At 41.6% G+C, this 18,508-nt stretch overlaps 3 protein-coding genes across 3 annotated transcripts in view; 2 read left to right on the top strand and 1 right to left on the bottom strand.

The window, feature by feature from the left end:
* The first annotated feature begins 372 nt into the window (after positions 1 to 372).
* On the top strand, positions 373 to 8,899 carry zbtb21 (zinc finger and BTB domain containing 21). The gene is made up of 2 exons (XM_034117328.1): positions 373 to 516; positions 4,005 to 8,899. Exon 2 carries the CDS (start codon positions 4,007 to 4,009, stop codon positions 7,067 to 7,069), a length of 3,063 nt encoding a protein of 1,020 aa, XP_033973219.1. The 5' UTR covers positions 373 to 516; positions 4,005 to 4,006; the 3' UTR covers positions 7,070 to 8,899.
* Positions 8,900 to 10,175: 1,276 nt separating this feature from the next.
* Positions 10,176 to 11,629, bottom strand: atg101 (autophagy related 101). Its single transcript, XM_034117277.1, has 2 exons — positions 11,081 to 11,629; positions 10,176 to 10,991 (listed from the first exon to the last, which is right to left on the bottom strand). Exons 1-2 carry the CDS (start codon positions 11,330 to 11,332, stop codon positions 10,587 to 10,589), a joined length of 657 nt encoding a protein of 218 aa, XP_033973168.1. The 5' UTR covers positions 11,333 to 11,629; the 3' UTR covers positions 10,176 to 10,586.
* A 294-nt stretch (positions 11,630 to 11,923) lies between these two features.
* The window catches only part of LOC117472139 (C2 domain-containing protein 2), a 28,518-nt gene continuing 21,933 nt past the window's right edge, over positions 11,924 to 18,508 (top strand). The window contains exons 1-3 of the mRNA XM_034117275.1: positions 11,924 to 12,747; positions 13,176 to 13,271; positions 17,632 to 17,751. Of these exons, the coding sequence (XP_033973166.1) occupies positions 12,466 to 12,747; positions 13,176 to 13,271; positions 17,632 to 17,751 (498 nt within the window). The 5' untranslated portion in view covers positions 11,924 to 12,465. The remainder of the gene's footprint in view (positions 12,748 to 13,175; positions 13,272 to 17,631; positions 17,752 to 18,508) is intronic.

The raw sequence follows: 18,508 nt of genomic DNA on the forward strand, positions 1-18,508 counted from the left end.
GAAATGCATAAAAATATGTGCTTTAACTGTACATTACTTTTTTTGATCAAGTCCCCACTTGCTCCTCCCTTGCACTGTTTACTGTAAGACATGTGACTTCAAACTTCCTATACTTAGTTTCAACAATGCTTATAATTAATAATTACAACGCAGTGCTCTAGTAAAACAGTGTCAATTACAATTTTCAGTGTAGCTTAAGTTTGCAAACCTTTGCTCATGATAAAACAAAACATAGAAAGGAACACAGACGATGACAGCTAATGTGAAAAATACCACCTATCTCTTTAAATTAGCTTCAGTGACAAGTCTTCAGTTGGTCCCGCCTCCTGGTCATTTTACCACCCAATCAGAGCGCAGTGCACGTGACGAGCGTTCATTGCGATGACCTCATCCATGGTGTGGGATGACGTCAAATTCAAGATGGATGGAATCACGACCAGCGCGCAGAAATCTACACAACAACACTGAATAAAGTCCCGGCTGTGCGGAGGAAAGACCTAATTGACGACGGGCAGGGTAAGTGTAGATAGACTACATAACTTACCTTTAAACAGAATTAGTAGGCATGTTATAGCATAGTTGGTAGAGTGCTGTTAAGGAGAAGCATTTTCCTTTTCCTCCCTGACGTAACTCGAAAGGGGGCTTGTGCTGCTGAGACCTGAACACATATTCTGCAGCCAACAACTACGCCATGTCACGCAGGGTTGAAGCGTTAACAATAAAAAACACCACTTCCACCGGGGCTTGAATACACTCCCCTTAAACTCAACAGCTTTTCTGTCTGCACCGACTGTATTTTCATTCCGGGATTACCGCGGAGGAGTCCATTGAAACGTGTTCAACTTCCCCCCCCACCTGATGAGATAGGAGATAGAGCGGCGGAACCGTTTTATGGTCATTCACCCACACACAATGAGAAACTCGTGACTGTTTTCTGAACTGAAAGTGGGATTTCGGTTGAAGAAGTTATGTGTCATGAGAAATAGAGCCACGTCTCATGTATGATATAATTATGAAAGCCTCACTCCAAGACTTCCTCATAGAATACTGACAGAAGTGAAATTAGCTGTTCTTTTAACGTTTAAATTGTGCTGAATAGACAGTCGAACGTGTGCTAGTTTTGATGAATGAATGAAGCTTCTGCCCACAGCCTATTTTTAGTAAGTGTCAACATAAGTAGCGCGCCTTCCGGTCAGCACTTTCAAAATAAACTTCTTAAGAAGTGTCGTATCTTTAGATAATTAGCACCAGATGCTCCTGCTAGAGGCGTTGCACACAATGCCTTGAGGTATTTGGTGTTGCACAATCATTGCAATTGATGTCTTATTACTGGATAATGAATCACTTTAATTTGCCAGATTATAAGTGTTGGTCACCTACCTATTTCAAACTGCTCTCTAACAACAGCCCTCTTCCAGTGGGAAAGACATTTCTCCATGGTTTACTTGAGTGGAAGTACGAATACACAGTGGTTTAAAGTAACCAGTAGCACAATTACTCAACTACTGTACTTAACTACAATTTTTGAGGGACTTGTACTTTAATTGAGTATTTTAATGTTTTGCTACTTTGTACTTAACTATCCCACTACAATTCAGAGGTAAATAGGGATGGGTATCGTTAAGATGTTAACGGTACTACTACTCTACTATACTGCTGATCGATCTGGTACAATAAAGATATTTTTTAAGGGAAAAACTAAACAATTGGAAACACAATTAACATTGCTTTTTTTTATGTATAGTGTGAGATTCTAGAATGCTAGCACACATAACATACTGTACCTGCAGTGGTGGTATGTAACTACGTAGATTACTGTACTTAAGTACAATTGTGAGATACTTGTCCCGTCCGTTACTTAAGTATTTCAAGTTTTGCTACATTGTACTTCTACTCCACTACAATTCAGAGGTAAATTATGTCCTTTAACTCCACTACATGTATTTAATACCTTTAGTTACTTTACAGATCTGGATGAATGATGTGAAATATAATCAAGTCTTAAATCCGACTTTAGTTCTACCTGGAGTAAATTCACAAGCTACCCTGCAGTATACAAAGCAGGGGTAGAAGCAGGGGTAGAAGCAGGGGTAGAAGTGGTAAAAGTGGTAAAAGTACCAGGTGTGAAAGCGCCTATAAGGGTAAAATTCCACATTTTCAATATCACTGGCCCAACCATTGTAACCACTGGCCCAGGAGCATTCGTCAAAAGAAATCGACTCTAATAATGAAGAACATTTACACATTTGTTGCAATAGTAATTTATTCACAAAGTACATTACTACTCGTCACATTACTCCCTGTCACTCTCCTTTAACTCCTCCGGTGACTTTCTTCTATTTGAAGATATATTTCTTCCCCGACGTTTGGCCTGTTACCGGTGGTTTTAGGCAAGGCAAGTTTATTTATATAGCACCTTTCAACACAAGGCAATTCAAAGTGCTTTACAAAAATGAAAGACATTAAGAAAATGGCATTTAAAAACAGTCATTAAAAAGCAAAGATAATAAAATAAACATTAAAGGAAAAAATACATGAATAAAAGTTACAGTGCAGTTTAAGATATGAATAGTTCAATTAAAAGCAGCGGCAAAAAGAAAAGTCTTGAGTCTGGATTTAAAAGTAGTAAGAGTTGCAGCGGACCTGCAACATTTTAGAAACATTTTGGCGAATGGTTAGGTCCCGCGAAAAGTCAGCAGCAAACAGCTCTCTGCCTTTCATCCAATTACGACATCCGCCTCACCAATCGCTATGTTGTAGCTCTAATTAAAGAAACAATTTTACAAAACTGCTTTTCAAAATACCAATACCACAGGACAATGTGAATTTATGTCTTACTGTTTTGTTTTCTTTAAGCAATATTTGTAGTGGCCCGACAAGTGGTCAGCCGGCCCGAAGTGTTTCATTTCATTTAACATTTATAATGTTGAGCCCTGCAAAGTCATTCAAACTAGCTTTACCAGCTTTGAGAACACTTTAATGCATCAATAATTATAATCAAAACATATCATATATATTATTCTGAAATGGACCAAATCTGCGGAGTGAGTACTTTTACATTTGGTACTTTTAGTACAATTGTGATGCTAATACTTTTGAACGCATTACTTTTACTTGTTACAGAGTGTTGTTCCTACACTCTGGTACTTCTACTTTTACTTGAGTACAAGATCTGAGTACTTCTCCCACCTCTGCAACTGCATGAATGTCAATATTCTCGATTAAGTACAAATTAGTATAGCATTATCAGAAACATGTACTGTAACAATGTCTCATTTCTCAGCCGATGCAGATGTTTAGAGTCACAATTTTGTGACGATGCTGATGTTTTTATGAACAGTTTTTTAGCCCTTTTAAACACTTTCTTTGAATGTGCACACAATCCTAAAAATAGTTTTTACAAAGACACAAGTTTTACAAGTTTACTCATTGAGGAAACTTGAAGTTCCAACAGTCAGTGGTTGCTTCCTCACAGAGAGGAGAGGAGACTCCCTCTGAAGGATTTTAAAGTTATGGCAGACCCTCAGTGTTCTAATCCTTCAAAAATGATGCACAATGTTTATCTGAGAAGTAAACGACTTCAAAATAAGCAGAGCAGCATTTTCATACTGCTACAGTATCATGATATGCCTATAAACTAGCTGTGTACAGTATAGCCCAGGTGACCATCAACAAGTCAAAACAAACATTTCCAAAGCCTTCAACTTACAGAAAAACAATATACAATCGCTTGTTAGACTACAAACAGACCAAACAAAGTTATCGCAAAGTGTCAAATTACACATTGCAAAAATGTAATAATAATAATAATCTAAAATAAAAGGCTAAATCATACACTTGGAGAATATGATGTAAATAAAGATAGACAGCAATGGTGTTTTGCCAGGACAAAATACAAGACCAATAGACACAGGCGTACATCATGTGCCTGTCTCATGCTAAATGATGCCCTTTTGTGTGGACATTCCTGTGTTTAAAGCTAATCCTCTTGTCTTGTCTTTCAGCCATGGAGAGCCTCGTGCATTACAGCAATCCCTCCCATGCCCTCTCAGTGTTAGGGGTCCTGAATGAGCAGCGTCTGCGGGGCCAGATGTGTGACATAGTCCTGGTTGTGGCAGACCAGAGGTACCAGGCCCATAAGAGTGTTCTGGCTGCCACCAGTGAGTATTTCCAGTCCCTGTTCACACGGATGGACGCAGTGTCGCTGAAAGTTGTAAACCTGGACTTCTGTGAGCCTGACGCCTTCGAGATAGTTCTGAATTACATTTACTCCTCCTCACTTTTTGTGGACAAAGGCAGCTTGGCAGCCATTCAAGAGCTAGGCTACAGTCTTGGAATCCCTTTCCTCACCAACATTGTGTCAACAAGGCCACATGCATCCTACTGTGTGTCTAGAAAAAGGCTTTCCTTCACAGAAGGGGATGAGAATGATGTCCAGACAAGGAGTGTCATTGTGCGTCGGGTCCGGAATGACACAATCGATCCCTCTCGCTCAAATAATGAGAGAAATACAGCCGAGAGATCATCTTCTGCAAATTCTACTCGAGACTCAGCCCATCCTCCATCAGTACACAACCTGTATGAATCAGTCAGAAAATCTGAATCCATCAGCGGGAAATCATGTGAACAGAGTGAAGCTGCTGAAAGGAAGTCAACGTACCCATACACCTCCATTTTAAAAGGGAATCCATCACACGTCACATCTGTTCGTCCCCAGCTGACATCATCAGTGTCCTTCAGTGATGCTGAGCACATCAGGCTGCAGTCGGTCACTGACCCGGACACTAAAGAGGAGAATGAGGAGCTGGAGCCCCACTATCACACCAAAGTGCCCTTTCAGGGTCAGGCTTCTGAGCCAAGCCAGACCATAGACAGGAGTGGGCCGCTGATAAAAAGCCTACTTCGTAGATCATTATCCATGGACAGCCCTGTTCCAGTCTTCTCACCAACACTGGAGCTCAAGGAGCTGCAGAAGCGTGAACAATCAGTTGTTAAAATGGCGTCAAAAGCATCTGGGCTAGAGACATCTGCTTACAATGGTAATTCAAAACGAACATCTCCCCTGGTTCTCAGGTCAAAGTTCCCCAGCAGGTATGAAGAAAAATCTCAGGTAGAACGAGAGGTCAGTGTGAAAGCTGAGCCCAGCAGCCCCCTCCCTGACCTCATGGACATTGTCCGAATCACAGTTGGAGATGCTTTGCAAGGTAATCTCAAAGACTTGCAAACAAATGACGATCAAGGCTCCCGGCCAGACTTCAATCCTTTTGGGAAAAGAAAGGACAGGCCAGATAACAGAAGGTACCCATTTAAGAAGGGCAAAATATTTAAAGAACATACCCTTTCACTGGATGAGAACATGTCAGAAACAGTACCTCAGAGTGCCAGCGGTGACTCTAATGAAAACCTTGGAGAGCCGCCTGAGAACAAGATTTTTAAATGCTGGAATTGTTTAAAGGTTTTCAGGTCGAGTGCTGGACTACATCGTCATGTTAATATGTATCACAACCCCGAAAAGCCGTATGCTTGCGAAATCTGCCACAAACGCTTCCATACAAACTTCAAAGTGTGGACTCACTGCCAAACTCAGCATGGCATAGTTCAAAACCCGGCCTCCTCCTCCAGCTCCTCTGTGCTAGATGAGAAATTTCAAAAGAAGTTAATAGATATTGTGCGAGAAAGGGAAATAAAGAAAGCCTTGCTTTGGAAATTAAAGAGGAATAAGCAGGGTTTGCAATCTTCTGCACTCACCAAAAAGAGATCAAGACCCAACTTCATATGTCCTTACTGCGGGAAAGTATTCATGTTCCAGTCTCAGTACAGACAGCATTTAAGGACACATCCTGCTGAAAAAGCTGACCAGGAAACGGCAAACGAGAGCCTCCTCTACCAGGAACAGGAGGAGAACATCGAGCAGCAGGACACAGATGCTGGTGGTTACTCCTGTAGACTCTGTAATATGAAGCTGTCTTCTCTCTTTGAGCAGGGCGACCATGAGAGGGGCTGCCGACATGCGACTGTATGCCCCTACTGCGGCCTCCGATTCTCAAGTCCAACGGTCAAGAAGGACCACGAGGCACATTGTAAGTACAAGAAACTGACGTGCCTGGAATGCATGCGGACTTTCAAGTCCTCCTTCAGCATATGGCGCCACCAGGTGGAGGTTCACAACCACAACATGATGACAGTCCAAGAGCAGCTTCAGCTGAAGCAGCAAGGGAACAATGAAGGGGCGTCTGAAATGCTCAGAGAGGAGCACTACAGTGACGAGCCTCTAGCACCCGGGAGCTCCAGAGAGATCATCACGTACAGCGACTCCTCAGGTCCACCCATGTACGATTCAGATTCCTCCTCCTATGTGCCTGAGGACCTGAGCATGGGCCATCATGGCAAGCTGGTGGTGAAAGAAGAGCCCTTAGAGGAGGCTGTGAGTGAAATGGAAAACTCAGAATCTGCCAAAGGTGGGCTGGAGGAACCCGGTGTGTGGCCATGCGAGAAATGCGGAAGTCTGTTTAGCTCTCGCAAAGACCTGGAACGCCACCAGGAGCTGCTATGCCACATCAAACCGTTCATCTGTCACATCTGCAACAAAGCCTTCAGGACCAACTTCCGCCTTTGGAGCCACTTCCAGTCCCACATGTCGACTTCTAACGAACCCGAGGCCAAAGAGATGGACAGAGACCCCTCACCTCTGTCTCCATCACCTCCCACCACCCCTCAGAACTCTGAACACCCCTCCCCACTGGCCTCCGTGCTCACATCCAGCCAGACGGCGCCAGTGGCTGCAGTAATGGCCGAGGAGTCCAGCAGCCCGGAGCCCTGTAGCTTGTCAGTAAACAAGACGAAGAGGCCTGAACTCGAGCGGCAAGCCAGCAGCCACAGCCCCGCTCTGTCCAGGTCCAACAGCATGGAGAATCCCAGTGGCCCTCAGGAATCAGACACACTCTTTTACCATGCTCCATCCCTCTCCGCCCTGACGTTTAAAAGGCAGTACATGTGTAAACTCTGTCACAGGACCTTCAAGACAGCCTTCAGTCTCTGGAGCCACGAGCAGAGTCATAGCCACGTGTAAGCCTCACACAGGTTACAGTAGTGCATTTCTCTAGAGACACAATACTTGGAATATTAACACACCTCAGCCTACAAAAGGAAGACTTTGAATGTATAGCGTATTTGCTTGCCTCCTATATCATATATATAACAGTGGCCATGTTCATTAGAGGTGTAAACGTGAATGTGCAATCAAGTGCTAGATTCTTCTTGGAGATGAGATTATTAACTTGTTTATTTTCCTTTTCAAAATAAGCATTTATCTATTTGAAACCTGTTTTAGTTGTCTATTTGTATTTATCTATCTAGGTGTTTTGAGAAAACAAGGTACAGCGTTGCACCCCCACAATCCTTGTACCACTTTTGACTCAAAGGTACAGTGACAACTAAATACATTGTTTTCTCCGAGTGTGGAAAAAGTGCTTTAAAGTTTTGGAGGCTGCAGTGATTTAAATAGTAATGCTTATTGCTTTGTATCAGATATATCTCTTGGTGTGAGTGATACCCCTTAAGATAATATTGGTGGCCTCAATAATGTTTTTAATATGCACTTTGTCAAACAGTTTGATTCTGTAAAAGGGGGATGTAGTCCAAAATGTTTGCTTGGGTCGTTTCACTGACAGAGGTTCAAGTTTGCAAACGTATACACATGATAAATAGACCCAATAACTCTCTTTTTCATACTTAGCATTCCTTTGCATTAGTTCTCTCATATTTCAGTTTCACAATGCCTTTGCGTCATGTTGTGTTCTAGGCAGATTGAATAGGAACTTTGGTATAACAAAAAGGTCTATTACAAACTATATATCAAACACACCTCTGATAGCTGATGTCAGTACGCAGATAAAGTTTCATGCAGTACTCATTTCTCTTCCTAGCCTGATGAATTATATTTGTGTATACAAATAAATGAGAGAGTGCAATCATCCGCCACAAAGATTTTAGAAAGTGTTTTTTAGGTGAATGACTGTAAAGCACTTTAAATTTGAACTCAATCTGAAATATTTATAGCAGGCACACTTTTCAAATAACGGCACACTGCACTATAGTAATGCAAATAATGTTGAACTCAAATAATTAGGTAAACTATTTAAATGAGTTATTTATTAGACATTGTCACAATTAGTGAATCAAGAAGTTCACCACCACCCTGCACCAACAGGGTGATCATTAAGAAGCTTTACAATGCTTTGATGGCCTTATGCAACTTGAACAATATGTGTTCCATATTATTTGACATGAAAGCACAATAGAGTTTCAAATGATGACTTTTCAAAATGAGGGAAGCATGAGAAAGCAAATGTTTTATTCTATGAATGGTGAAAAAGTGTTCCTGCTTCATATAGATTATTATTAAAGGTAGTGTTGATTGTATTATTGTACAAGTATATAGTTCTGCTTTGGCTTGATGGATTAGACCTTTGTCATAAATTATTATGATTGCTACATTTTGGGAGATGTGGCATTCAAAGAGTGCTCGACACACTGGGAATGAGTTTCCCTCTGAATGAGCAACACCAGCTGCATTGTGATGTTACGTTCTTTTGAAGAAGTTCTGTATTGATAATAGTGCTCTTGTTTTCTTGTGATAAAACTTTCTGAAAGTTTCACAGAAATGATTAGAATTGTGTACATGGAAGTGTTTATATTCTCGATTTTGTACCAATTTTGTTAGTAAACAGAAGTGTAATCTTTTTAGTATTCCTGTGCTCTCACTGCAATAATGAATATTTGTATCAACATTGGTTGCATTATTGTTGCTTTTGAAAACTTGCATCTGTTTTGTGTTTAGGTTTTTCTACAGTTTTTGTGCTTTAAATCTGTAATAAAGAGTAACAATGGAGTATATATACAACCATTTGTGGTATTTAAATAATTCAGTCAACTACACTGCGACTCACTCACAACTTATTTAAAGCCCTATCACACATTCACAGGACTTTTTCTATCCATCAATGAGCTTCTTTCATGCCACTTAAAGGTGGGGTATGTAATTTATTTCAGAAACACTTTTTGTCATATTCCATGGAATGCTCTTAACATCCCGATAGCAATGAATATATTAAATGCTTTGACAATAAATACATAAAAAATGTAATCTGTGGAAGCCGTAGTACTGTAAAAAGCACGACCATAGCCGGCCCGGCTAAAATAACTGGATGGCCTACCTGCCTGTCAGCCTTCCATCTGTGCACAAACTTATCTCGTGCCCTCATTGGTCATGTGCGCGTTCGTGTGTGTTGGAGGAGGGGCTCTGTAAGGAAGTGGCAGATTTTTTCCGGTTGTGTATTTTCAAATTCTAGCGCACTCGAGCTGGTTTCTCCAAAATTACATACCCCACCTTTAACTTTGTCCTATTTGAAATGGACACATTGGAGCTTGATGTACCTTTTACCCTGATACACCATTCACTTTCTGGATTGACTGCATGGTCTTAGTACTTCAAAGCAGATACAGGGCCCCATGTGCAGTATTGATATGATCATAAATGTAAAGGGCCTTGGATATAGTGATACACACAAATACATTATTTGTAATATATTCCTACATTTATATAAAAAATACCTTCTATAATTAGGCAATTCGTTTTGCTTTTATTAAATATAATATGTATGATTATTGCATCATTTTATATATTTAACATATAAATATCTATTCATATTTAAGTCAGTTCTCAGTTTCTTCAATGTGACTTTGAGGGGAAAACCCCTTGCTGTATCCACTGTCATTTTAAAAACGGACACACACGGTATCCTGTTGGCAGGAGAGCCTGAGCTCTGGGATGTTTTTAAAGCTGAGGGCCACAGTGACCATTTGTGGGAGTGAACCTAGAAGGTGATTGCTTTTATTTGGAAAAATGGCAAACTGGAAATCCTGTCCTATCCATGTGTCAGGTCACACTCTCAATGAAACTGTGTGCAAACAGGAAGTGTTCACATGGATGAGGAAATCTGCTGAACAAGTCTGCCATACATTCTGCAGAAAGCAAAAAAGTCAGATTTGATCTTATAATTTAATTTTGTGACTTTCTCTTTGCCAGCAGTTGTTTTCATCTCACAGGTTGGGATAGGGTTACATCCTTATTTAGTTTGAATGAGTTATGATTGTTGACCATAATAACCATCAGCTACAATGAACAACATTTATTTTGAAAGATTAACAATAATTTACAGATTGGCATCAACAACACAACTCGAAGAAAATAAGAATTCAATTGATAGTTAGACTCATTTGCTACTGTGTTAAAGTTGCTTTTATAGATGTTGTCAGGTACTTTGGAAAGCTTTCAAAAATCCAAATATGTTTTTCAAATCGACAATACATAATCAAAATGCCTAAAAAGGTATAAGCTATACTGAAACCACAGCAGAGACATCAGAAGGTATAAGATTAGCAGGTTACACTGACACTACTTTATTGTAGCAGCAGTAGAGCTTTTAAATCGTGTTTTTGGTCATAAAAAGAGTTGCAGGCATAACTGTATATACAGTTCTGGATAGAATCATCCAGATGTTTCTTCTCTGTGTCTTGGAGCCTCCTCACAGTGACAGGGTGTCTTTGAGAAGCCTTCTCACTGTAGTGCTGACGGAGGTGCCCAGACAGTCTGTGATCTGGTAGGTGATTTTATAAAGATACGGCTGGACATCTTTGAGACTGGTGTCGAAAACATTGTCCACTTCAGACTGGGTGGGCATCTTTGGCAGGTATTCATGTCGGTTTATGACCTCGACAACATTGATCACCTTCTCGCCAAGCTTCTCTCCCACTTTCTCCCTGCAGATCTGCCTCTCCTGTTCATTGGCCAGGTTGACAACGTTGACCTTGATGCTCCACACTTCCCAGGGAATACATTCGTCAGAAAAAGGCCAGCGAGACTTCTTCTTCTGGTAAAACTCCAGGGAGATTTGCCCCATGCCATCGCTGCCAGTGTTGCTCAAAGCGTCCTGTAACAAAAGCATGTGATACAATCGTCAAAATAACAGGCCTGCCCAAGCATTACAGTCAACAATCAGACATTTGAACCACCAATTACCTTAAACTCAGACACAGCTTTACTGATCACTCTGTCCAGCTCTTCGGAGGACACTCTGACGAAGGTGAAGTCGATGAAGTCGCAGTCGATGTCAAGTGTGCCCACGGTACCTATGGAGTAGGTGCCCTCCTTTTTGTAGTGAAACTTCCCGGAGCTGCGATGCAGTAAAATGGTGTGCAGCAAAGCCAGCATAGCTTCTTCCACCTGCCTCGCCTCCACTGTTACTTCAAGAACCTCTGAGCGGCAATTCATAGCTAATTAATAAGTATTTCCATTTACTGACGACGACAGATGATGGCTGCTGTGTCCGAGCTTGATTATGCTCGGTGAATGACGAAGATACACTTTGTTTACCTCTACAGATGGGCGGCGCCTATCCCTCACGCTGAATTACACTGCATTAAAACACAAAATATTAGTTTTCATAACGGCTCAGCTGACTACAAATGCCACGTGTGCGAACGGTCGACTGGGACATTGTAATAAAAGCTAGCTAACTAGCTAGCTAGTTGTTTGCTAACAAATGGGACAGCAAGATGTGGTAATGATGACAGTGGGACAATCTACGGCAAGTCACGAGGTTCAGAATACTGAAGTAGTAACTGAATCGTTTTTTGATTCTTAACGGCCTCTTTTAAGTGAGATTTATTGTTGGGTTATACAGCTCAAATAGGCGTTTTTAGTTGGAATAAACGTTACCACGAGGTGTCTGCAGTTGGAAAATAGGCTTATTTTCGCACAACGACCGGACAACAACAAACTCTCTCGCAAACTGTCGCATTGCATTCTGGGACTTACAGTTTGTGCCACATATCCGTTTAGAAACGGCAACTTTGTACAGTCACACCGAGCCGCAAAGCGAGTCCAGCGGCAACAACTGCACTGCTCCGCTTTCAGGATGTTTACCCGGGACTCTGGTTCTATATCTGGATATCGTGCGGCGGAGTTTAACTTGAGACTTCGGAAATAGTTCCTGTTTAAAAACTTTGGTGACTCCATAGCTAATGAAGAATAGCTAGTTAAACGAAGCGTAGCGAAGATTAGCTAACTAAGCTAACAACCACATTGAATGGGAGAAGAAGAGTGTGCTGTTCTCTACGTTTATTTTGAACCGAAACTGTGTTCTAGGTATAGGACAATGATATAAGTATTTTAAACACCGTGCACAGACTTGGGACATATATACGGCTTTTTAAAGCTATTATGGGGCACTGCAACATGAATCACAATATGCATAGTTCGCTGTGGGGGCTGAGATCCGTAGTGATATCAGCTGTGGGAGATCTCTTTCACTGATTCCCCGACCGAAACCATACTATGAGGTTGCCAGGATATTTCTCAGAGGAGGTGTGTTAAGCTGCGATCATCGCTTTCATTTGCAAAGAATGTCCGACTCCGAAAGTTCCGGTTCATTTTTCGGTTTGGAGGATCCGCAGTGGTTATGCATGGTCACACTTTTCTTCGCATCCCTCGTTACTTTGATACTGTATTTCGTACAGTATTTCCAGCGTCAGGGTGTAGGGAAAAGGCAGACAGCAGCAGGGGACAATGCGGCGAAGGAGGAAGCCGGGGCTCTGCTGGGATGGGCGCTGTCACAGACGAGCTGGAAGAGTCAGTGGAGAGGAGCGTGGTGCAGGGCATTGAATGACCAATCGAAGAAGAGTGGGGTAAGTCTCATGATCAGCCAGCCACCACTCTCTCTGTGGCAGGCAGGTGAAAGTTAGCTGCGTTAGCATAGGATGTGACTGTGATCTCATGTATCCTCTCACATGGATAGTTGAGGACCCAGCAATATAATCTCCCCCATCCTTTGATTCAAGATTCAAAGGTTTACATATACACATCGACTAGACTGTGGACGATATTTGACATCTGTTTCAAAGTGGACGTCATCAATCTCCCATTATCCTGGCTTCTTTTTAATGACAGCATTGTAACATTTGCACCATCCTGCTTTTTTCCTGTTCCTAGGTATTATCATGTGGGAACATATGCATTGCCAATGTGATGCATCACAGCCCAGATCATTGCTCATTTGATTGCAACAACTTCCCCTGTGCTGTTGTTTGAATGTTTCTGTCCTCTTCCTCATCAGGGTCCTGTTCGGTTAACATTCGAAGATGATGACCTTGAGGCGTCAGAACTAATGGTCAGCCAAGTATCCAGCTTTCAAAAGTCTGCAGGAAAAAAGGTAAACTGACCCTTAAGTGTTTTAGTAATACATAAGGGCTTTTTCTGGGAGATAACTGCATTAATTATTATATTGTTGAGTGTTGCGTCCCCTCCAAACCACCGAACACATTGGATTCTGTTTTTATGGCAACTTCAGCATTCATCTGGGTTAAAGAAGCAGACACTTACGTATTTTTTATTTCCTTGTTTGTATACTTAAATACAAAAATAATTCTTCAAGTCAATATCCCCTTATCAAATTGAGTGGAAAAGCACCACCAGTGCTGCATTTAAACTAACATAGACAAGCACCAACTCAAACACTTCCCTCATTAACTTGCTAATTAATCGGCATAGCCTTTTTTCCTGTGTCCACATGCTCACTAAAAAATCCAGCGAGACTATAAATGAATACCCCTGCTTAAAAAAGATTTGAAGAACTTGTATGATGCTTCAGTCATTCAGATGATGTTCCAACCTGCTACAGACTGTGTGCAAAACAAGCTGCCAGTGGAGGGCTTTTATTTTTTGACGGTTCAGATAGGGACTTGCTGTGTTGCTGGCCTGATTGGCTTTGCAGGAATCCCAATGCAAACTCAGCCATTTCTTTCTTTGTGACCATCATGTTATGGAGCGAAATACCAGGTGCTCTGTTGGGGAATGCAGGGAGTTTAATGAGCAGAGGCTTAGGCGCCGTTTACACGAGGAGAAAACTGCTTGTATCTGCATAGTTTCGCGTGCGTATAGCCCTATTATTTACACGAGGCCGATAGAAACTGACCCCACAAACGATAACGGGTCCCAAGGTGGATAGATTTGCAAACGAAACGCTCTGGGGGGTCAACCGAGTCCGTGTAATCACCTCTATACGAATATTTCCTGAAAAAAATAAATAAATAGCACCTCTCCTGCTCACTGCTGTAGCAACTATCAAAAATAGCTGTGTTAATTAAACGCACAAGGGGTTCTTGAATGAAATAATATTATAAAAGGCAAACCAGAATAGTTAACGCCCAATATACTCCTTAAACAAAATAAACAGAGTCAGATTTCATGCATTGATCCATTATATTGACAAAGGAGGATCTCACCCGGTGTTTGTAGAGAATATCTCTCTTTTCTGAGCGGGTCCTCTCCACGGAGACGTCGGTCGATGCAATATCCACAGATTCGGTTTCTTTCAGTTAACTTCCCCGTAGCATTTATCCATATGCTGAGGAAATTACTATATCCCGCTGAATACCAGCAATCACCACACACACTTCCTCCTGTCAGTAGCTACTGCTAGTGCTACTGCTACTGACCATGCTACAGATATTAGTGCAAAAATATACAGCTCCTCTACCACAACCATCAGCAACAAGTGGACATGGAGAATTACATGAACTACATGTTGCTAAATACACGGCGGGGCATGAACAGAAGGGTAGCCATGGCAACATTGCGGCGGGGGCTGCTGGGGTTGCTCTTCTTCGCTGCTTTTGGTGTATTTTGGCGGAAGTTACAGCGCCACTTACAGTCCCGGCATATGTACTACAGCGTTTCCAGCGGCCTCGTTTGAACAGACACGTTAAATGAAACAAATGCATGTGAACGGAAGACTTTTTTGGTGTGTGTGTGTGTGTGTGTGTGTGTGTGTGTGTGTGTGTGTGTGTGGTGTGTGTGTGTGTGTGTGTGTGTGTGTGTGTGTGTGTGTGTGTGTGTGTGTGGTGTGTGTGTGTGTGTGTGTGTGTGTGTGGTGTGTGTGTGTGTGTGTGTGTGTGTGTGTGTGTGTGTGTGGTGTGTGTGTGTGTGTGTGTGTGTGTGTGTGTGTGTGTGTGTGGTGTGTGTGTGTGTGTGTGTGTGTGTGTGTGTGTGTGTGTGTGTGTGTGTGTGTGTGTGTGTGTGTGTGTGTGTGTGTGTGTGTGTGTGTGTGTGTGTGTGTGTGTGTGTGTGTGTGTGTGTGTGTGTGTGTGCAGGCGCAGCACTGAGGAGGAGCAGCAGACAGGAATGCAGCAGCACCTTTGTTTATGCTTAGGTTTCCCCTCACAATGATGTAATACCCAACTGTTCACAAACACACCCATCTTACACTCAAAGCAGAATGAATGCACTTAGAGGACACTTTAAAGCTGTTTTATTATTAACTCTATTACAGACAAATTCCTTTGCAGTGAAAATGATTTATTGAATGTTCTGATCATGCCGTTGAAAGCAAGTACAGATGTTCTCCCTTTTCCACAGTTCTGTGTGAACTTCATCTAAGGCAGATGCTTTGCTTCTGCACCAGTTTAGCAGAAGTCTGTTTTGTAAGACTGGTTTTGTTGCAGTCTATATGATGCTATGTGTTTCTTGCATAAGACTATATACACACGGAACACCTGTATTACAGGGCTGTACCCAGTGTCCTTCTTAAAACATTTTTGAAGCTTTTATTTTTTTTAATGAAGCCGTTTCCATGTTATAACAGCATCTCGTTAAAGGAGAGGTGTCATGCTTTTCCGGTTATTACCCGTCCCCTTGTGTGTTATGAAGGTTTTTATGCATGTAAACGGTCTGCAGAGTCAAAAACCCTAAAAGTACACCCTGTAGGGAGTAAAACTCTAACACAGAAAATACCTCCCCAAAACGCCTCGTTGGAGATTTCTCATGTTCTTCCTGGGCATCGTGACGTCTGGATACCCAGTAGCCACGCCCAGAGCTATGACGCGATGCGGTACCCGGAACCAAATGGACCAATCCGTGGAGCCGTTACGTTAAGCCCCCGCTGATTGGTCCAAATGGACCAATCAGCTCTTCTCTACTTCATGCTATCTGCACAAATGGTTAACATTAAACATTAAAACGACCAGGCAGTTCAGAGAGAATCAAAGGAAGGCAGGCAGGCAGCTTTGCATGACATTCTTCAGGACGTGTTTCATTGTGGTGATAGTGAGGGTAGTCAATCGTTTTGTTGACAAGACAGTAGTGACGGCCATCTTGGTGACGTGTGTTGTTGACCAGAGATGTAGTTCATTGAGCGTTTCACACAAACAAATGTGTTACTTCACAGTTTTACGACACATTTTTTTTTTTTTGACTTGCAAAATTATCTTTTAAATTGACAAACATCATATGTGTAATTCGTGGCACAATTCAAACGGGATCGAAAGATAATCTTTCTCTCTCCATTGACTTTTCCGAAATAAGGTCCCTTGGAGGTCCACCGGAAGGGGAGGGACTTCACCACTCTATCGGAGCTACAACGAGCCGTTAAAGGCAGAGAGTGAAATTCAGTGAATACACGTAGTTTAGAGAGATGCTGTATGAGAAACCAATGTGAGTTTGGAAAATTGCACAATATAAATCTATTTTAGTATACCTCAACAATGGAATAATGATCAGTGGAAATGGCCATGACACCTCTCCTTTAAATCTATATGGGAAACAATAATTGTTTTTTTGTGGTTGTTTAAATGTCATTTATGGTGCTGTTAGAGTGCTTATAGACTGACCCGTTAATACAGATGCCCCCCCTTTGTGTGCGGTGAGCTGGAGAGAAGGCAGTCTATTTACTGTGGTGAAAATGTTGTTTAAAAAAAACCCTAACATATGGATTGAATCAGAATATTGTGTTGGACCAAAACATATTGTACATTTTGAGAATCTATTACAATACATTTTGAGCTTTGGACATTTTGAAAAGTTATTGAAAATGTTTGGATCAAACGAGCCAGAAACAACCTTAAGCAGCCACCACTGGAATATTATTGCAGTAATATTATAATACTAGTAGCCTTATATTAGTGTAGCCTAATATTGATCGACAAATATTTAGAAATAAATCTGGTTCTGCCTGCCTGCCTCATCGCACTCTGCCCTGCTGCATTACCATGTACAGTATTTACATTCATAATGATCATTTTGTGTTGCAGAGCTTCAGAGGCTTTAAGAGACGAACTGTCAATAATGCCAACTTGGCGACCTACAAACTAGATATAGCAATCTTGGAGCTATTGCGGCTAGCTACTTTCATTGGAAAGAGTCTCTAGTTTTTTGTATGTATATATTTCATATATCCATCCCAAACTTGAATGAATTCACACATTCAAGTAAATAGAAAGACAGCACAGCATTCAAGTGTTTATTGAGAATTTGAACTTCAATGTTAATGGAAAAAGCTCCAAACGTTTCTCTACAGCCCTTATTATCAATAAATCCTTCTAGTTCCTTTTACATGTGGATAGGAAAACAGCACTTTTACAATAGCTTATTACAAATTCTGGTTTACCTCGCCGTTGGATATGTTTTCTTGTTACATGGAATAACTACATGCGAGTCTACAACGCTGTCCCTGCTTTAGCTCCAGCATTCTCTCTGTATTTATTTAACACTCATGCCTCACTTTGTCTTCCCAACAGGCCGCTTGCTGCAGTGTGATCGGGGAGAAGCTTCAGTTCTCTGTCAGTGCAGCCTCCACAGCCATGCCTTCAGCAGAGCCCTGTAAATACACAGTGTGTATCGCTCCACTGGAGCTGCAGGTAAATACTCTTTAGTTCCTTCTGAGGCATGTGTTTAAGTTTCATGAAAGTAAACAATACTTAGTTGTATCTACTCGTAAATATCCACTTAGCTCTGAGGCATTTGAAAGCAGACACTCTTTGGATGTCAATATGGTTTAGTTTATTGGGAGGTTTTATTGAACATCAAGTGCTGCCCTGTGCTGGCTCACTGCGGGCCTGGCAGGAGTCTTGGATTAAATGGTGGGGTGTCTTTCTGTGCTTGGCAAATGTCAAGAAGACCTAAAATAAAAATCACTGTCAGACCCACCTCCAAAGTTAGCCCTCTTTGTCTACATTGACATTCATCAAGGGCCTGTAGAGAACCATTGATACACTGAAGTTATGACACAAATGACTAAAGATGACCTTGTCTTCATCTGAACATTGCAGCAATTCATTTTATTTATCATCCCAAAAGGTGAATCATGGTCTTTCCAAACCCTCTTTATGCGTCCGACTCGGATGCGGTATTTAAGTGAAGTGAGTGAAAGGTTGTGTGATGGGATATGTAACAGCTTGTGTGCATTAAGCTGTGGTAAGCTTTCCTCCTGTTCTTACTTTCAGTGTTAAATCTGCACCAAAGTATGTATTCAAGCAGCTATACAAGCTAACCCAATTGTGTTAAGGCTATTTTTAAAGAGATAAGTTGCTTGTCGTCACCCACCCTGATCTCATTGTGCCATAAATACAACTTGAGTGAGAGACTCAGGAGCTAAAGTCAGGATTAGAGCCAGGG

The sequence above is a fragment of the Trematomus bernacchii genome, unplaced genomic scaffold (genome assembly GCF_902827165.1).
Source record: "Trematomus bernacchii unplaced genomic scaffold, fTreBer1.1, whole genome shotgun sequence".
Lineage (NCBI taxonomy): Eukaryota > Metazoa > Chordata > Actinopteri > Perciformes > Nototheniidae > Trematomus > Trematomus bernacchii.